At 39.1% G+C, this 19,863-nt stretch overlaps 2 protein-coding genes across 2 annotated transcripts in view; both read right to left on the reverse strand.

The window, feature by feature from the left end:
* LOC117345422 (E3 ubiquitin-protein ligase MIB2-like) overlaps positions 1–6,836 on the reverse strand; it is a 44,927-nt gene extending 38,091 nt beyond the window's left edge. The window contains exons 1-3 of the mRNA XM_033908497.1: positions 6,729–6,836; positions 5,418–5,640; positions 3,234–3,411 (exon numbers count right to left, since the gene is read on the reverse strand). Coding sequence (XP_033764388.1) covers positions 3,234–3,411; positions 5,418–5,640; positions 6,729–6,749 — 422 coding nt within the window. The 5' untranslated portion in view covers positions 6,750–6,836. The remainder of the gene's footprint in view (positions 1–3,233; positions 3,412–5,417; positions 5,641–6,728) is intronic.
* Positions 6,837–8,332: 1,496 nt separating this feature from the next.
* LOC117314612 (apomucin-like) lies at positions 8,333–10,471 on the reverse strand. The gene has a single exon (XM_033868680.1). It carries the CDS (start codon positions 10,469–10,471, stop codon positions 8,333–8,335), a length of 2,139 nt encoding a protein of 712 aa, XP_033724571.1.
* Between the last annotated feature and the right edge of the window lie 9,392 nt (positions 10,472–19,863).

Below are 19,863 nucleotides of genomic sequence, written 5' to 3' on the forward strand. Positions count from 1 at the left end.
AGTGTTCCAACATGTACACTAGCTTAAAGAGGTGGATGGGTTGGGGAAGTGTTCCAACGTGTACACTAGCTTAAAGAGGTGGATGGGTTGGGGAAGTGTTCCAATATGTACACTGGCTTAAAGAGGTGGATGGGTTGGGGGAAGTGTTCCAACATGTACACTAGCTTAAAGAGGTGGATGGGTTGGGGGAAGTGTTCCAACGTGTACACAAGTTTAAAGAGGTGGATGGGTTGGGGGAAGTGTTCCAACATGTACACTAGCTTAAAGAGGTGGATGGGTTGGGGGAAGTGTTCCAACATGTACACTAGCTTAAAGAGAAGGATCGGTTGGGTGAAGTGTTCCAACGTGTACACTAGTTTAAAGAGGTGGATGGGTTGGGGGAAGTGTTCCAACATGTACACTAGCTTAAAGAGGTGGATGGGTTGGGGGAAGTGTTCCAACATGTACACAAGCTAAAAGAGGTGGATGGGTTGGGGGAAGTGTTCCAACATATACACTAGCTTAAAGAAAAGGATGGGTTGGGGGAAGTGTTCCAATATGTACACTGGCTTAAAGAGGTGGATGGGTTGGGGGAAGTGTTCCAACATGTACACAAGCTTAAAGAGGTGGATGGGTTGGGGGAAGTGTTCCAACATGTACACAAGCTTAAAGAAGTGGATGGGTTGGGGGAAGTGTTCCAACATGTACACTAGCTTAAAGAGATGGATGGGTTGGGGGAAGTGTTCCAACGTGTACACTAGCTTAAAGAGGTGGATGGGTTGGGGGAAGTGTTCCAACATGTACACTAGCTTAAAGAGGAGGATGGGTTGGGGAAGTGTTCCAACATGTACACTAGCTTAAAGAGGTGGATGGGCTGGGGGAAGTGTTCCAACATGTACACTAGCTTAAAGAGAAGGATGGGTTGGGGAAGTGTTCCAATATGTACACAAGTTTAAAGAGATGGATGGGTTGGGGAAGTGTTCCAACATGTACACTAGCTTAAAGAGGTGGATGGGTTGGGGAAGTGTTCCAACATGTACACTAGCTTAAAGAGGTGGATGGGTTGGGGAAGTGTTCCCACATGTACACTGGCTTAAAGAGGTGGATGGGTTGGGGGAAGTGTTCCAACATGTACACTAGCTTAAAGAGGTGGATGGGTTGGGGGAAGTGTTCCAACATGTACACAAGCTTAAAGAGGTGGATGGGTTGGGCAAGTGTTCCAACATGTACACTAGTTTAAAGAGGTGGATGGGTTGGGGAAGTGTTCCAACATGTACACTAGATTAAAGAGGTGGATGGGTTGGGGGAAGTGTTCCAATATGTACACAAGTTTAAAGAGATGGATGGGTTAGAGGAAGTGTTCCAACATGTACACTAGCTTAAAGAGGTGGATGGGTTGGGGGAAGTGTTCCAACATGTACACTAGCTTAAAGAGAAGGATGGGTTGGGGGAAGTGTTCCAACATGTACACTAGCTTAAAGAGGTGGATGGGTTGGGGAAGTGTTCCAACATGTACACTAGCTTAAAGAGGTGGATGGGTTGGGGAAGTGTTCCAACATGTACACTAGCTTAAAGAGGTGGATGGGTTGGGGAAGTGTTCCAACATGTACACTAGCTTAAAGAGGTGGATGGGTTGGGGAAGTGTTCCAACATGTACACTAGCTTAAAGAGGTGGATGGGTTGGGGGAAGTGTTCCAACATGTACACTAGCTTAAAGAGATGGATGGGTTGGGGGAAGTGTTCCAACATGTACACTAGCTTAAAGAGGTGGATGGGTTGGGGGAAGTGTTCCAACATGTACACAAGCTTAAAGAGGTGGATTGGTTGGGGGAAGTGTTCCAACATGTATACTAGCTTAAAGAGGTGGATGGGTTGGGGAAGTGTTCCAACATGTACACTAGCTTAAAGAGGAGGATGGGTTGGGGGAAGTGTTCCAACGTGTACACTAGCTTAAAGAGGTGGATGGGTTGGGGGAAGTGTTCCAACATGTACACTAGCTTAAAGAGGTGGATGGGTTGGGGAAGTGTTCCAACATGTACACTAGCTTAAAGAGGTGGATGGGTTGGGGAAGTGTTCCAACATGTACACTAGCTTAAAGAGGTGGATGGGTTGGGGGAAGTGTTCCAACATGTACACTAGCTTAAAGAGGTGGATGGGTTGGGGAAGTGTTCCAACATGTACACTAGCTTAAAGAGGTGGATGGGTTGGGGGAAGTGTTCCAACGTGTACACTAGCTTAAAGAGGTGGATGGGTTGGGGGAAGTGTTCCAACATGTACACTAGCTTAAAGAGGTGGATGGGTTGGGGAAGTGTTCCAACATGTACACAAGCTTAAAGAGGTGGATGGGTTGGGGGAAGTGTTCCAACATGTACACAAGCTTAAAGAGGTGGATGGGTTGGGGGAAGTGTTCCAACATGTACACAAGCTTAAAGAGGTGGATGGGTTGGGGGAAGTGTTCCAATATGTACACAAGCTTAAAGAAGTGGATGGGTTGGGGGAAGTGTTCCAACATGTACACTAGCTTAAAGAGGTGGATGGGTTGGGTGAAGTGTTCCAACATGTACACTAGCTTAAAGAGGTGGATGGGTTGGGGGAAGTGTTCCAACATGTACTCTAGCTTAAAGAGGTGGATGGGTTGGGGGAAGTGTTCCAACATGTACACAAGCTTAAAGAAGTGGATGGGTTGGGGGAAGTGTTCCAACATGTACACTAGAGGTTTGGTTAATTTTGTTTGCCGTCCTATTAACAGCCAGGGTCATATAAGGACGTGCCAGGTTTTGGAGGTGGAGGAAAGCCGGAGTACGCAGAGGAAAACCAAATGTCATGTTCACTTAAAATGTCATGGTCACTAGAGGAGGATGGGTAGGGGAAATGTTTCAACATCATGTTCACTTAAATTAAGGATGGGTTGGAGGGGTGGTGGTGTTCCAATGTCATGTTCACTAGAGGAGGGAGGGTTGGGGTTGGGGTTGGGGGGGGGGGGGGGGGGGGGCAGGGGGGAGTGTTCAAATGTCATGTTCACTTAAAATGTCATGGTCACTAGAGGAGGATGGGAAGGGGGAAATGTTTAAACATCATGTTCACTTAAACTGAGGATTGGTTGGGGAAGTGTTCCAATGTCATGTCCACTAGATGTATGGAGGGAAAAGTTTAGAAAAGTGTACTGTGTCTTTTGGTAAATAAACTCATACATGAAATTTTCTCTGTAGATATGCACTAAGTTGTAGTTTGTGATTTGCTTAAACAACACTTACGCAGCAGACTTCTCCACATCAATCCTCACAAATCCATGTCTGAGATTATGTTGTCGACCCATATAGCAATGGGTGCAAAGGTCAAAGTCATCACAGACGGCACACTTCCATCGAAAACCTTTGACCTTTGACTCATGACACCCTTCACCATCACATATGATATTTTCATGGACCACACCTAGAAACAACAATTAATTAAATTTAACTTAGCAGGATTTTTCTTTACCATTTTTCTATGGAGCCCATTTATATAACATGTAGATGCACATTTTTTTAGTTACTGTCGTATTTGCATTCATACAAGTAAATGTACCCTATATATAATTAAGCCAAAGATTTTCATAAGAGATTTTTAGGACAAGCTACCCCAAGGTTCTCAGGAGTGTTTTGTTAGGACAGACAACACAAAGGTTCTCAGGAGTGTTTTGTTAGGACAGACAACACAAAGGTTCTCAGGAGTGTTTTGTTAGGACAGACAACACAAAGGTTCTCAGGAGTGTTTTGTTAGGACAGACAACACAAAGGTTCTCAGGAGTGTTTTGTTAGGACAGACAACACAGAGGTTCTCAGGAGTGTTTTGTTAGGACAGACAACACAGAGGTTCTCAGGAGTGTTTTGTTAGGACAGACAACACAGAGGTTCTCAGGAGTGTTTTGTTAGGACAGACAACACAGAGGTTCTCAGGAGTGTTTTGTTAGGACAGACAACACAGAGGTTCTCAGGAGTGTTTTGTTAGGACAGACAACACAAAGGTTCTCAGGAGTGTTTTGTTAGGACAGACAACACAAAGGTTCTCAAGAGAGGGCTTTAGGACATGCAAACCAAAGATTTTCATAATATAATTTGTTTCCCCACAAACAGTGTTAGTAGAATAATATCATGCAAGCATTCAGGTTCTCATGCAATGCAATTTATTAACTTTATAAGCAGTTTCATCTCCAACAACTAAGATCAGGACACTGAAATCTCTCTTCCATAGTGACCTGAATGCTTTCATAGTGACAATAAACAAACCATGCCATTTATAACAACATCAGTTATTCCAGGTATGTTTACAACACTTCGAGACACAAACAATGCAAACTTAGATCAAGTTTGAACTTAACTTCTGCTTGTAATTATTTTCTTTGTGTATGCATGGTAAAAGGTGGAAATGTAAATGTATGAATAAACTATAGTTAAATAAACAGTAAAGACCTTTGAATCTCTCTGATATGTTAAGGGGTCATGTAAGGTGTGGTTTCCATCAGATTAAGGGGTCATGTTAAGGTGTGGTTCCCATTTGGTTAAGGGGTCATGTAAGGTGTGGTTTCCATCTGGTTACGTGGTCATGTAAGGTGTACATGTAGTTTCCATAAGGTTAAGGGGTCATGTAAGGTGTGGTTTCCATCTGGTTACGTGGTCATGTAAGGTGTACATGTAGTTTCCATAAGGTTAAGGGGTCATGTAAGGTGTGGTTTCCATCTGGTTACGTGGTCATGTAAGGTGTGGTTTCTGTTAGGTTAAGGGGTCATGTAAGGTGTGGTTTCCATCTGGTTAAGGGGTCATGTAAGGTGTGGTTTCCATCTGGTTAAGAGGTCATGTAAGGTGTGGTTTCCATCAGATTAAGGGGTCATGTAAGGTGTAGTTTCCATCTGGTTAAGGGGTCATGTTAAGGTGTGGTTTCCATAGTTAGGGGTCATGTATGGTGTGGTTTCCATCTGGTTAAGGGGTCAATAAAAGGTATGGTTTCTATTTGGTTAAGAAGTCATGTAAGATGTCTTTTCCATTTGATTAAGGGGTCATGTAAGATGTCTTTTCCATTTGATTAAGGGGTCATGTAAGGTGTGGTTTCCATTTGATTAAGGGGTCAGCTAAAGTGTGGTTTCCATTTGATTAAGGGGTCAGCTAAAGTGTGGTTTCCATTAGGTTAAGGGGTCATGTAAGGTGTGGTTTCCATTTGATTAAGGGATTATGTAAGGTGTGGTTTCCATTAGGTTAAGGGATTATGTTAGATGCTGCATGAAAACTAGATAATCTCATTGTTGGAATTAAAAATAAAATGGCTGGTTTTATTCTCAGGATATTGTAATTGTTTTTTGCTATCTTAAATTACCAGTTGCTCATACATGTTTGTAACTTAAATGGTCTCTGTGTAGAATATCTCAGATAGACAGCAGGTTGTGAAGCAAATATATAAAATACCTGAGGGGCCGGAATCGAAGATCCTGAGATCATATTTTCCATCTTGACCAGCACGGTACCTGACTTCCCGGCCAGAGTCCCAAATCACTGTCACCTTCCGGTCAGTGGTGTTGTGTTTAGGGACATAGACAATTGTCCCTGTGTGTCCCTCACCACCATCCTGCTTTCTGTTAACTTCATGTCGCCAGTCAGGTCCCCGCACAACCCTCACTCCTGGCCGAAGCTGTGAGCAAGATTCCAATCAAAAGACACTCAATTCCTTGTTATGCTGTATAGTTATTGATGTGTAGGAACTTAACTATAAAGATTGTGTTAATTTGGATTTACAAAAAAAAAAAAGTAAGGATGCATTGTTTGCAAATGGTAACAGGGCTTTTTCTAAGGGCTTTTTGGGGAAAAAAAACCCTCGGTAACTACCTTGATAGTGTTTTCGGAAATGTATTTGAAAGAGTGACAGGTAAGTGTATGTTTATAGCTAGGTTAACTTGTTGATTTGCATTTAGGTTACCCAGGTAAAATCTTATGATGCCACACTACCTGGGTACACTATAGCTACATTTTGTTTATTATTATACTAATTATTACAACTGTTGTTGATATTTCTAACATGTAAGAATAAACTGATGAAATTTCAATTTGAATATTAATACATGTGACAAATAAACTTGATTAACCAGAAACCATTATAGGCTAATTGATGCTATAAATATAACCAATAATGTTTGTGTTTGACATAGGGGTACCTCTGGTTTTTGCATCAATGGTGTTTTTATATTGCATTTTTAAATTTAAGAAGAGGAAGTAAAAAGAAATGTATCAATGTTTAGATTACTTGTACGACAATCAGACTTAAAATATATCCAATTTTACAGCATTTAGAAAAAAATCATGTAGTTCTTTTTTAAGAGGAGGCTGTTGCAGAGTACAGTTTGAATTAACTTTTAGACTTAACCAACCAGAAGTTTGGACCTTTTCTGAATTAGAGTGTACAATCACACAAAAAAATGTATATATTTGATTATATACTTCCTTCCCATACTATGTAGCGCGATCGCTTTGCATTCCTTTATTGATTCCATGATTTGCTTTAAATGTATTAATATCATGATGCGAACAAAAAATAAACATTACAAGATCATGATGTGCTGCCTGAATATAATCCCAAAATTCTGTACATACCAGATTCTGTGTCATTGTAAGAGAAGTCGAAGAGCAGGTATGTCATTTGACAGGTATATCCTACCAGGAATATAATTTAAATTCCAAGTATACGGCAATCAATATCATATATTTATCATGTGACCAACTTACCTGGCCTGTGGGATCGCTCATGGCGGTAACAGACGATCACAAGAACGCCATTAACCGCTGTCTGGTAAACCAACGCAAAACGAAAGTACCTTCATCAGCATTAGTGTGTACACAAGCGGGGCTATAAATAGATTACTTGTTACCACGGCCGGACATCCTGATCTATACGAGTTACTTCCCTTCGATTGAGGCCTACTCATAGGCACTTACGCGTACTGTTCCTAGAATTACCAGATCCAAGTACAGCCCGAGCTAGCCAATGTCCTTATATGTTATACATATATATATATGACCACTTGCTGCATTCCACTATATTTTATCACACACTCTAATCAAATTTGATTTATTTCAATTTCTACAAACCCGGAGGTCCAATTACAGAATTTATAACGAAAAATTAAAACTGTTAGGGACATGACCAATTAACAAAAATTATTAAAATTAATTTTGATTCTGTGATGAACACTTTATTTTCTTACATTAATACCGCATTTACAGGGATAAGACAGAATTTGCCTACTCGACCCTAAAAACGATGTGGAAATAAAATGTTAGTTTCCCCTGTTAAATAATTACAATCACGCAGGCTATGCACACATTAGAATAGAAATATAAAATCTATGTAATTAACGTCTACATTCCAGACTAGGTAAGTTGAATTGAGTACACATTTTCAAGTGAGATAGACTATTAGTTAAACACAAAAACTTAAAAAAAACTTTCTATATATTACTTCAACACGTTTGAAAATGGCCTGCAACTACATGTATTTTTAATATTCAAAACATTCGCATGACCTTACTAACCACATTTTTAAAACTTGCAATGAAAAGTAAAGATACGGAGTGAGCGATACACCCATGTCTTTAACACGACCTATACCCAGGGACTGCTACGAGATATGTTCATTAAGGGTCTGGATAATTAGAGTATGAATTTCAAAATTCCAGAGAACAGGTAAAACAACAACATTGAAAACAAAACGGGTCCCGATTTTACAGGTTTTACAGGTTTGTGTCTGTGCCCTCAGACAAGGCATCTAATAATTTAATTATCGTCTTTAAATACTTACATGTTCTGCTTTCAAAAAGAACTAGGCTTGCATGAATGAAACCCAGCCCCCCCCCCCCCCCCCCCCCCCCCCCCCATTTTTACAACTAGTCCAGTTTTTCTGAAGTCGGCATCCTGTTCTGACGTTCTTTAGTATTGAAATCTTCCAAAATCCGTGATATTGAGAATTATACTGATCTACTGCGTTTATATTGGAGTCCTATTAATCCTAGTAAACAAAGTATCGATGGCTCGATTAGTTGTTCAGCTAAGTCTTTAAACTTCTTTTTAGTATCATCTGTGCAAGCGATACTGTAGCCCGAGTTTCCCCTGGCCCTGATACCATGTCTGGTGTAGGGCCCCTGCACCGGACAAGGTGTAAGGGCCAGAGGAAACTCGGGCTTACGAGATTGTAGTCCTATTTGATACTGTTGAATTAATGGAATTTTATGCATAATAGCTAGTTACTATACGTTATCCATGCGTCTTATTATTGGTATTCACAAATTACTCTGTGTGTTTTACAGACCGTGTTCTTTGTGGGAAAATCACCTTTAATAAAATTTAGCAGTAAACGGGAAAGGGTCCCCGTTATGAAACAGTTTCTTCATGTTCTTTGCGCCACATAACGGTGATCTGAATACCGCTGTCGTGGTGGCTATAGTCATGGCTCCTGTCGTGGTGGCTATAGTCATGGCTCCTGTCGTGGTGGCTATAGTAATGGCTCCTGTCGTGGTGGCTATAAACATGGCTCCTGTCGTGGTGGCTATAGTCATGGCTCCTGTCGTGGTGGCTATAGTCATGGCTCCTGTCGTGGTGGCTATAATCATGACTCCTGTCGTGGTGGCTATAGTCATGACTCCTGTCGTGGTGGCTATAGTCATGGCTCCTGTCGTGGTGGCTATAGTCGTGGCTCCTGTCGTGGTGGCTATAATCATGGCTCCTGTCGTGGTGGTTATAATCATGGCTCCTGTCGTGGTGGCTATAGTCATGGCTCCTGTCGTGGTGGCTACAGTCATGGCTCCTGTCGTGGTGGCTATAGTCATGGCTCCTGTCGTGGTGGCTATACTCATGGTTCCTGTCGTGGTGGCTATAGCCATGACTCCTGTCGTGGTGGCTATAGTCATGACTCCTGTCGTGGTGGCTACAGTCATGACTCCTGTCGTGGTGGCTATAGTCGTGGCTCCTGTCGTGGTGGCTATACTCATGGTTCCTGTCGTGTTGGCTATAGTCATGACTCCTGTCGTGGTGGCTACAGTCATGACTCCTGTCGTGGTGGCTATAGTCATCACTCCTGTCGTGGTGGCTATAGTCATGGCTCCTGTCGTGGTGGCTATAGTCGTGGCTCCTGTCGTGGTGGCTATAGTCATGACTCCTGTCGTGGTGGCTATAGTCATGACTCCTGTCGTGGTGGCTATAGTCATGGCTCCTGTCGTGGTGGCTATACTCATGGTTCCTGTCGTGTTGGCTATAGTCATGACTCCTGTCGTGGTGGCTACAGTCATGACTCCTGTCGTGGTGGCTATAGTCATCACTCCTGTCGTGGTGGCTATAGTCATGGCTCCTGTCGTGGTGGCTATAGTCGTGGCTCCTGTCGTGGTGGCTATAATCATGGCTCCTGTCGTGGTGGTTATAATCATGGCTCCTGTCGTGGTGGCTATAGTCATGGCTCCTGTCGTGGTGGCTACAGTCATGGCTCCTGTCGTGGTGGCTATAGTCATGACTCCTGTCGTGGTGGCTACAGTCATGGCTCCTGTCGTGGTGGCTATAGTCATGGCTCCTGTCGTGGTGGCTATAGTCATGGCTCCTGTCGTGGTGGCTACAGTCATGGCTCCTGTCGTGGTGGCTACAGTCATGGCTCCTGTCGTGGTGGCTATAGTCATGGCTCCTGTGGTGGTGGCTATAGTCATGGCTCCTGTGGTGGTGGCTATAGTCATGGCTCCTGTGGTGGTGGCTATATTCATGGCTCCTGTCGTGGTGGCTATAGTCATGGCTCCTGTCGTGGTGGCTATAGTCATGGCTCCTGTTGTGGTGGCTATAGTCATGGCTCCTGTCGTGGTGGCTATAGTCATGGCTCCTGTCGTGGTGGCTATAGTCATGGCTCCTGTCGTGGTGGCTATAATCATGGCTCCTGTCGTGGTGGCTATAGTCATGACTCCTGTCGTGGTGGCTATAGTCATGGCTCCTGTCGTGGTGGCTATAGTCATGGCTCCTGTCGTGGTGGCTACAGTCATGGCTCCTGTCGTGTTGGCTATAGTCATGGCTCCTGTCGTGGTGGCTATAATCATGGGTCCTGTCGTGGTGGCTATAGTCATGGCTCCTGTCGTGGTGGCTATAGTCATGGCTCCTGTCGTGGTGGCTACAGTCATGGCTCCTGTCGTGGTGGCTATAGTCATGGCTCCTGTGGTGGTGGCTATAATCATGGCTCCTGTCGTGGTGGCTATAGTCATGACTCCTGTCGTGGTGGCTATAGTCATGGCTCCTGTCGTGGTGGTTATAGTCATGTCTCCTGTCGTGGTGGCTATAGTCATGGCTCCTGTCGTGGTGGCTATAGTCATGGCTCCTGTCGTGGTGGCTATAGTCATGGCTCCTGTCGTGGTGGCTATAGTCATGGCTCCTGTCGTGGTGGCTATAATCATGGCTCCTGTCGTGGTGGCTATAGTCATGGCTCCTGTCGTGGTGGCTATAGTCATGGCTTACTCCCTGAACAGAGGTAAAGAAAGGTCGGGATGGAGTACAAAAGAGAGACAGCTTGGGGAGATGGAGGTTAAACGAATATTTGGCTGCCTTCACATCAGAGAGAGAGAATTGCTTCCAATTCATGTTTATCAAATTAACATCTCACACAAATTTTGTCATGCTTACATATCCTTTTGTGAGAAATCTTAATATGTTAATCCTTTTCTGTAAAAAATGAATTATAATTTTTGCAAATTTGTTTCACCGGAAGTTTTACTGGGATTTTACAGCTGCGTGGTTGGTATGACCTTCGCTACACATGCTGAGTAAACAAACTCCCTGTCTTATCAACATTTTGGCGGCAATGTCCAGAGCTAAAGTTTTTTTTGGACATAACACAGGTGAGAGAGTCATTATCATGTTAACTTCAACCACAGTCAGGGGCGTAGCGTCCATTAGAAAAAAAAGCCCGGGCATACAGATAAAATTCCTGCCAATAATTTGGTTATGATATTAAATGAAAACTTTGAAGTCATAATCATTACTTTTTTTCGGAGAACACTTGAAACGTTGGACCCTATGTTTTGATTTAATATCATAACCAAATTATTGATAATACCAGAAAATGTACCACTGTGTGCTATATATTATAAAATATAGGTCTAGTGCATTCCGGAATACCTATCACATCATATTTGTATATTACTGTCACTAGAATTAAACATATTCTGAAATTACTATCTCTCGGATCTCGGAAATCAATTTCAAACCCTCATAAAATCTTTAAATTCATTTTCCGTGAGGGGCTTTGCCCCCTCACTCATCCCACCAGGGCTCAGCCATGGACCCCCACCCCCCTCAACACACACACACACACTCACCTGGGCTTACACATTTTTGTTGGCCTAGCTACATGTACGTCCCTGACAGTATACTGGTGATGTACTACCAGTGTAAAATGCTTTTGAAATGAGAGAACAAATGGAAGCGATATGAGATTATCAAGACCCCAGGTAAACAGGCAATAACCCATTTTAGTTGTTTTTTATGATTGACAAAAATATATCTAAAACTGTCGAAATATATTGTATTGTCTTATTTCGATATGTACGAATAAAAGTATTAATTTTGCCAAGCATCTACTATGATGTATATACTCTTTATTAAACATAACTAAACAAATGCCACTTGTGAGAAAATAGCGTCAGAATGATTTCGAACTGGATGTTATGTGAAATTACACAATATCTCCGCCCAGTTTTTATATTTATTATCTTTTCGTGAACAAAAGTTGTGTTTCAATTTTCACAACTGGATCGATAAAAACAACCAATAAAAAAGTTAAGAAAATATAATATTTATTTATCAAATAAATCCAAATAAACGTATAGTATAGAGGAATAGCAAACAGCCAAGGCTGCCCCGACAGACAACAGCTGTACAGTTAAAAGCCACAGGTAGACAAAGGCAATGTTCATTAGCTGTATTGAGTTTTATGGAACCCATAAATAAATAAATAAAGGCAATGTTCATTAATTAGCTGTATTGAGTTTTAGCGGTCACACCTGTTTGGCTGTAGTGTACTACATTTTTTTAGTAATGGACAGGTATGTAAAGTATTTCTAAACTCAACTATTTAAATAGCGGGTACCATAGCAACACATTTCTCTTCCAGAAAGCCTACTCCGTGGTAGGCCTATTGAATACTTGTGTGTCATCGTTTTAATGATAGATGTAAATGTTCTTTTTGACATCATCGTCATTGTTCAGCGTCCTGATTGCTGCGACATATTTGATTTGCTTGAACATCTTTCATTTTCCATGTTGGTTCCCCAACGAAATTCTGAGGGTTTTTTGTGTCCGTTTGACAATCCTTCTCTTTGTGTCTGACGCTGTAACCTTGGAAGTGGAGTCACGATTTACATAATGTTGTCAATTACGCACATCCAGAAGACCTGTTATCCCATACATGTTTCAAGGGTATTCATGTTGATATACACTTTGACATTTTTACTTATTTTGAGCTACTCTCTTGCTTACGGTCAGAATATCAAATCAGATCATAACACGGCACCTGCCAGACCATCATATGCAGCAACTCGTGTGTTTTTATAGTCAAACAATAAAAAAATGGCACATTGCATTTGTAATATAACTGTTATTACCTATTTTCCATATCTAAATGGAGATTTGGATTTTCCGGATTTTCGGTGATGTTTGCTTTTAGTTCGGTTATTATGTTTATGTCCTGATTTGCTTTTCTCTTTATGGTTCCCCCTCATTAGAGGTATTTTCCATGGCTGTACACCTAATACTTGCCAACTGGCGTATCTCTTCTGTATCCCTGAACCACCACAGCAATGATGTAACAACTGATGGACATTTTCTTCGATAGCTTCGGGACTTATTGTCAATTGATCCCCGAACGTTATGTGTTCGCCCCGACTTCAATATGTGTTTCAATGTATTGTCTTCTCCTCTCACTGCCAAAACCAGCATCAGCAACACAAACATGCAGAACATCTTGATCTAGAAAAATAAAGCAATGCTGTGTTAATTCTACTACACATATGCATTTCTCATGTTTTTACATTCAGCTTGTGGCGAATCGCGTTATTGCTGTCAGTATCAGCATTGGTGTGTTAAGCGTTGATGTCTTTTTTTTTTAGTTTCATCGGGGTGAAACTAAAAAATAATTGACATCAACGCTTATAATTAATTTTTGAAAATAATTTACTAATTTAAAACATTTTTTATATACAATTTTACTGGTTTTAGATGGGATTCGTTTTCTCAAATCAATACGCAACGTCAATTGTCGTATTGTGGCGTCACATTTTTCGCGTCATTCTCAGAATTCCTTTCATAGAAGAATGAAAAGAATTTTTCGACCAATCACATTTGAGTATTTACCATGAAAACAAAGAAAAATAATCATAATTGTATGGTATGAAATATAATGTATTTTTTTCTTGGTTTGGATGTTCGTACAATACCAGGATCATTAAAAAAGGAGACATACACCTAGATACCAACGATTCTTTAGCATTTGAAAAAAACAATTCTTCAAAAGAAATGTAATGTCCACCTAATGAAAATTGATATACCAAAACGCTCTTTATATACAATAAACTAATTCAGTTAATGTATTTAATCAGGGTGCATGTGATTCAAGTTAATAAAATTAAAAAAGAATTAAAGACTCACCGTATCAAAAAAGCTGGAATACTTCAATGGAAAGTTTATGAATACTTGGGGATGTAAGAATACTCGGGTATTTAAACTACAATCCCTAATGTAAAGTGCGTCTGTGTAATTCTCGCTAATGAAATGTTCTATACGAAATGCGTCATTAAGTTAAGAGTATACGCATCTGGTTCCGTGAACCGTTGCTACACTAAAGGTCAAACACTAGGTGGTGTGACAAACAAAAGACCGCCAGGTGAATAGCCCCATAGATCTATTTTGTCCTCCTAGAACTCGTCATTGATTAAGGATCAAAATGTTTTACGCAAATTATCTAGTTTTTGGAACTGAAACTTCGTGCAATGACAGCGACAAGCTCTTGAACTTATTTCTCTGAAAAATATCTAACTAGCAACTTGAACGGCAACAAGTAAAGACGCTATTGCCTGAATGGAATAGTTTGGTACTTAATTCACTACGCTCCAACCTTAAAAACAAAAACAAAAACAAAAAACACAAACGCGAACTTAATTTAGTCAGTGAGGACAATGCGTAACATCCGGTTTAGTCATGCATGACTTTTAATGATTGAGTACAACTTCCACTCTACAAATATACTGTTTATATAGCTATTGCTAAATGTTAAAAACCGTTTAGTATAATAAAAATGAACAATTGTACTGGTAAGTTAAGCAAGACACCCAACCTGAAAACCTTATTTTTTAAATTCGTAAGGCATAAGGCTCCGTGCATTTATTACCTTCAAAATTCCATGTAAGTGGGAACATTCAATTTTGAATACGGAATGTGTCCATGGTTAGAATGATAAATACCTTACATGCCTACACAAGTCTTCTCGCTCTGGCGCTTGTCAATAACGTGTCCATTTTGACAGGTAGGACGATAAAATATAACAACCTTACGGAAACATTCGAAATACGTACCTATAGGACAATTATATCCGTCATTCTCGGAACCGTGGAAAATATGTTAATATCAAGTGATCACCGGAACAAGCTCTAAACAACTAATAAACAAGTATCTCGCCACGACCACCTCTGTTTACCATTGTGACAGTGTATTAATAGTCTAAGAAAATTATAATTGTGAAAAGACATGGCCATTGGAAACGCAGACTGATTGTCTGAAATAGTAGTGTAATACTTTCTAGAAATTAAATTGTTCATCATTAAAGGTAGATTTTCATAGGGACTGTTTCAAGTAGACTAAATGATAAAGATTGACTTGAATATCGTTAGAATATGGGGCTCTAACCGGGGTATACCTTCATGATAAACCGCTAATGGTTTATTCTTAATTGTGCTTAATTGTAAAAATAGCCTTTTAGCGTTCTTTAAGTTGCCAATTACTACCTCGAATCATTCAAGCATGGCCCTTACAAAGGAATCCTGTATTTTAATTCACTAAGAATATTAATAAACTGTTACATAATGTAACTGAGGTGCTTGTCGTGAGGATACTTATGAAAAAGATGCAACTTGTTTCGAAGTTGCTTCAATCTTGTTGAGATGATTACTTAATATTTGACTGTTCCGTTAAGCCGATCGCGTCTTTACTTATTCACGTCTTGTGCACGTTTTAGTTTGCGTATAAATTACTTAATTTGCTAATCAAATACGTTTCGAAGAAGAATTTCAATTAAATCTTCCAATCAACTCAACAGCTTTTCTTAAGCTTGTTGCCAATAAATTTTGTGTCCATTCAAACAATTAGATCATTGGCATCAAATTTTTTAACCCGAAATCATTGACGAAGCAAACTTATTATACAAATTATCGTCGTTATCACATACGCTGTATCCCCATTTCAAAAGTCATTAATGATTTTGTTATCCACCTGTCTGTCTTTTGTTTGTCGCACCACCAATAGTATGACGTCTACTAAAGGTCACGCAATCAGGTATTCACTTAGATGACGCATTTCAAAGAAAACATTTGCAGATGCTGGTTTTAGTAGTGAGCGGAGAAGACATTACATTCACCATTACATTGACGATGCATCGAATTTCATCGAAGAATATGTGCAACAGTGATTGAATCATTGTTGTGGCGCTTCGAGGATAAATAAGAGATACGCCAGTTGGCACGTATTAGGTGTAGGTCCATAGAAAATGTGTCCGACTAATGGGGACCGATAAAGGAAAGAGCGAACCTGGACATAAACAAAAGATTCGAACTAAAAGCAAACAATTTAATTCATATTATTTTCGTGTGCATATGTTGACACATGTTGACTCGTATTCATATGTTGACACTTAACCCGGTTATTAATGCTTATCATTTCTACATTTGTCACTTTATTTTTTTTTTTTTTTTTTTTAATTTAAAGTTTGCCAACAATAAACTTAATCCTTTCCACTTTGATGACTTAATATAGCAAGTGTTTTTCATACACTTTAGCATTAAGTGAGGTTTAAACTACGCAGTAGACTTCAACTCAAAAAGAAAGGTTATCTCGATCGAGAGAGAAATTGATTTAAACATATTTTATTTGTATCAATATACATATACATGTATACAAGAGGATTGGGCACAAGTTTTCAAACTTATATGAAGCCCTTTCCCAATTATCATGATTTTTTACAATTTTTATACAAGATGACATGACATTTGAAATATTAACAATTATATTTGGGGAGAGAGAGAGAGAGAGAGAGAGAGAGAGAGAGAGAGAGAGAGAGAGAGAGAGAGAGAGAGAGAGACTGAGAGAGAGAGAGAGAGAAACAGAGAGTCAAGGAGAGAGGTATTACGATTCGAATTTATTCAAATATTCAATTGATAAATTTAGTTTAATTTTTTACTAAGCAAACAAAACAAATCCGATTTCGATAGCAGAAGATTAAACTATTCGCTGCACAAAAACACACTGCTATTTCTAATGTTCGTTGTATCCTGTTCCATGGTAAGCTTTCTCCGTTCGATCCATTGCCTTCTGGAAAAAAATATTCGTTTCTCTTGCGCTATCGGAATCGGAAGAGACTTTATAAATACATTTTCTTTTTTTTTTAACTGTCAATATATATATGTATGTATAATATTTCACAATATTGATTAAGAAAAGAGAAAACGGGGAATTAAAATCTTCTTGAGTCTTGAATGTATTTCTGAGTGATTTGGCTTATCATAAAATTATCTTCAATGGATAAATCATTGTTTCCATATAACAACAGTTGCAGGTCTAGTGGCATGAAATTGTTTAGATTTCGGAACAATTCGATTCTCATGGATATAATGAAATAAGTAAGTTAGTAATAAGTTTACTAATGACCTGCAACTATTTACAACATCAAATAATTTTAAATGATAAATAAACTTTCGTGAAAACAAAAAACAGTGAGTTCTTTGATAGAAGCAACCGATAGCCGCCCGGTACTGTGCTAAGTCATTACCCATGGTCATCAAATATTACATAGAAAGTTGGGAGGCAGTCGGCAACATCTATCAAAATTAGCATACATGTATAAAAAGAAAGGCAGCCAAAACACTCAGATACATTTACAAGAGACATATAGAAGTAAGTAAAGGAAAGAAGAGAAGAGAGAAGAAATAAGGGATATATAAAATACATATTGAAAATAACTCAGAAATTGGTGTGATAATTCAGTTTGACAGCAAAAAGAAAACACTTTTAAAAAATATTCACAAAAAAAAATATTTACATGCGCTAGTGAGTTTTGCTGCTTTGAGTTGTTGAAAGATTCTTTCGAGATATTTAATGTACAAGTATCCACACAAATAGGTAATTTTTATATATTCTTGTGATAAAAAAAAGGTGAGATAATAGTATTCAAAACACCACTTGGTATAAGTAATTTTTGTTAAACTTTGTGAAAAATTTGACACATCATGTGTGAAACTTAAAACAAAACAAGAAAAACAGAAGCAGAAAAAACCAACAAAATAATGCCACTTAATAAGCAGTAGATAATAATTGCAAGCTTCTTGAAAACTTTAGAATGTAATAACATTGATAGTAGTTATCAACTTTGTTATGAGATTAGCTAGTAGGTAAAAGTAAACAAACTTTTGAAGTCTGTATATCTAATTGGGGTTATTATAAAAAAAGAACACCTTAGTAAGCATGTATATATAATGGTTATCAAAACTTAAGTGGTTTGACATTTTAAAAATAAATCATTGTTTATAATCATATTTGTGTGAGAACGTATAAACTGACACAATGGACATGAATACAAATGCAGTTTTAACCAAACTTTGTGAAATTTACCTTTATGAAAAAGAGTAGTTATTAGTAACATATATCAAACTTTATGAAATATTACTTTTATCAAACTGATATTTTGTAGACAAATAGTTAATAGTTATTAAACTTCATGAAATTTGATACTTTGTTTACAAGTAGGTACATTAAAGTAATTGTCAAAACAAAGTGAAATTTAAGTAAATGATGGAAATAAACACAAACTTGTGAAGTGTGTCCTTATGTTAGATTTTTGGTATAACATAATCTGACGAGTACACAGCTGACTTCACTCAGATGGGCGAGTGGATGGGATGGATTGATGTAAGTCTTTCTTACTTCTTATTATAGTTTTGGATGAATCCACGGTACGTTTCAGGAAAATTCTACCATCATTTGTCCAGAAAGAATCTATTTCACCTCTCGTTTTTGCCGCGGACAGATCTTTTATGATTCCCTGGCGAAAAGTGGTCAGATCCTCAGTAATATAGATTTTTTCTGGGTTCGTTTTTAGGGCCTTTTTGGAGCGGAACACGGAATTTTTTATTTTCCAATTCCGAAAACGGCAGATAATCTGATATTTTCCGTTGTAAGGCTTACCAATGATATGTGATCTGCATATGTCATCTTCGGAAATGTCGACAGATATTTGAGAACATATAGATACTATTTTCTGATCAGTGTTATGAATCTCACTGGAAGCTAACTTGACATTATGGAATCGCAGTGAGTTACGTCTACTGTATTGCTGTTGTTCTTCGTCACAAATTTCCAGTTGTTCAACTTTTTTCTCGAGAAAGTTACATTTATTTGTGAGTTCACTGTTAGATTGTTTTAGATTTTGGAGCTGCACACTCTGATCATTTATCCTATCTGTTAATTCATTTATGTTGTGGTGAAGTGGTTTAATCAATTCCCCCATCATTTCCGTAACCACTGCAGTCATCATCACTTTAAAATGTGGAACCATAGCTTCCACCCAAACTGGGGCAATTGCTGCCGCAAAAGCAGGATTAGAGACGGTATTTTGTATCAAAGAATTGAAGTCAACAACCTTGCCTTTTCCTACATCTAATTTCAAAGATGGCGTCATCTCCGAATATTCCATATCACCCATAGAATTTCTTCTTCTGTGGGTCGGTTGGGACGGGACACTGGGACTAGGGGTACTAGCACAGGTTTTCCGTTTGTTGTCGACAACGGGAGTACCTGCAGGCTGGTTTTTGTCTTCCTCCATTTTTTTGCTCGTCACGTACGATATCAGAACAAAGGAATGTCGCTATTCACAATTTTCTAAACAAGGGAAAGTACCTCAAAAATCACTCATTGGCTTTCTAAAAGTTCATCCGTAATAACTTGCAGCATTAGAAGCAATATATATCAAAGTTCATCGTAATCTAGCGCCGTACAAACATGATTTGCCAAAACTTTTTACCACTGAGGTACTTACAGTGTAACTGCCACGGTCGCCATCTTGAATCCAAGAGAGAGAAATCAAAATAATAAACGAAGTTGAAAAAGAATCGAGGACTCTTTGTTTATATCTGATCGTGTTGTGGGAATAGAAAAGAACATGCAATCGCATAGATATATAGCTACTATTATCTTCATAATAATGTCCTTTAGTGAATTACAACAAAAGTAAAAGATTCTTCACAGATTCCTGACTTCTGCGTAAATTTTATTTTGAGATTTCGTTATATGTGGAGTTAACTGTAGTTTAGTTTGTAACCCACTAATTGTTTGACGTCTGAAGCAACAGAAGTTGACGCAACCATATTTTATCTTTAACTTTAATGACGCAATTCGTAATTAAATCTGTATTATCTACATTTACGCGAATCACGAAGACGCACATTAGCTCTGTTCCGGGTTGCGTCCGGATCTAATCGGTTCCGACTTTAAGCACGCCGGAAGTCACGTGATTTCATTAAAAATCTAGGCATGCCTACTTCCGGCGTCTGTAGCAACGTACAGAATATCGTCTGCTACATATAGT

The sequence above is a fragment of the Pecten maximus genome, chromosome 16 (assembly GCF_902652985.1).
Source record: "Pecten maximus chromosome 16, xPecMax1.1, whole genome shotgun sequence".
Taxonomy (NCBI): domain Eukaryota; kingdom Metazoa; phylum Mollusca; class Bivalvia; order Pectinida; family Pectinidae; genus Pecten; species Pecten maximus.

Coding starts and splice junctions, on each gene's coding strand:
- LOC117314612 (XM_033868680.1), bottom strand. CDS start 10,471: ATGACTATAGCCACCACGACAGGAGCCATGACTATAGCCACCACGACA.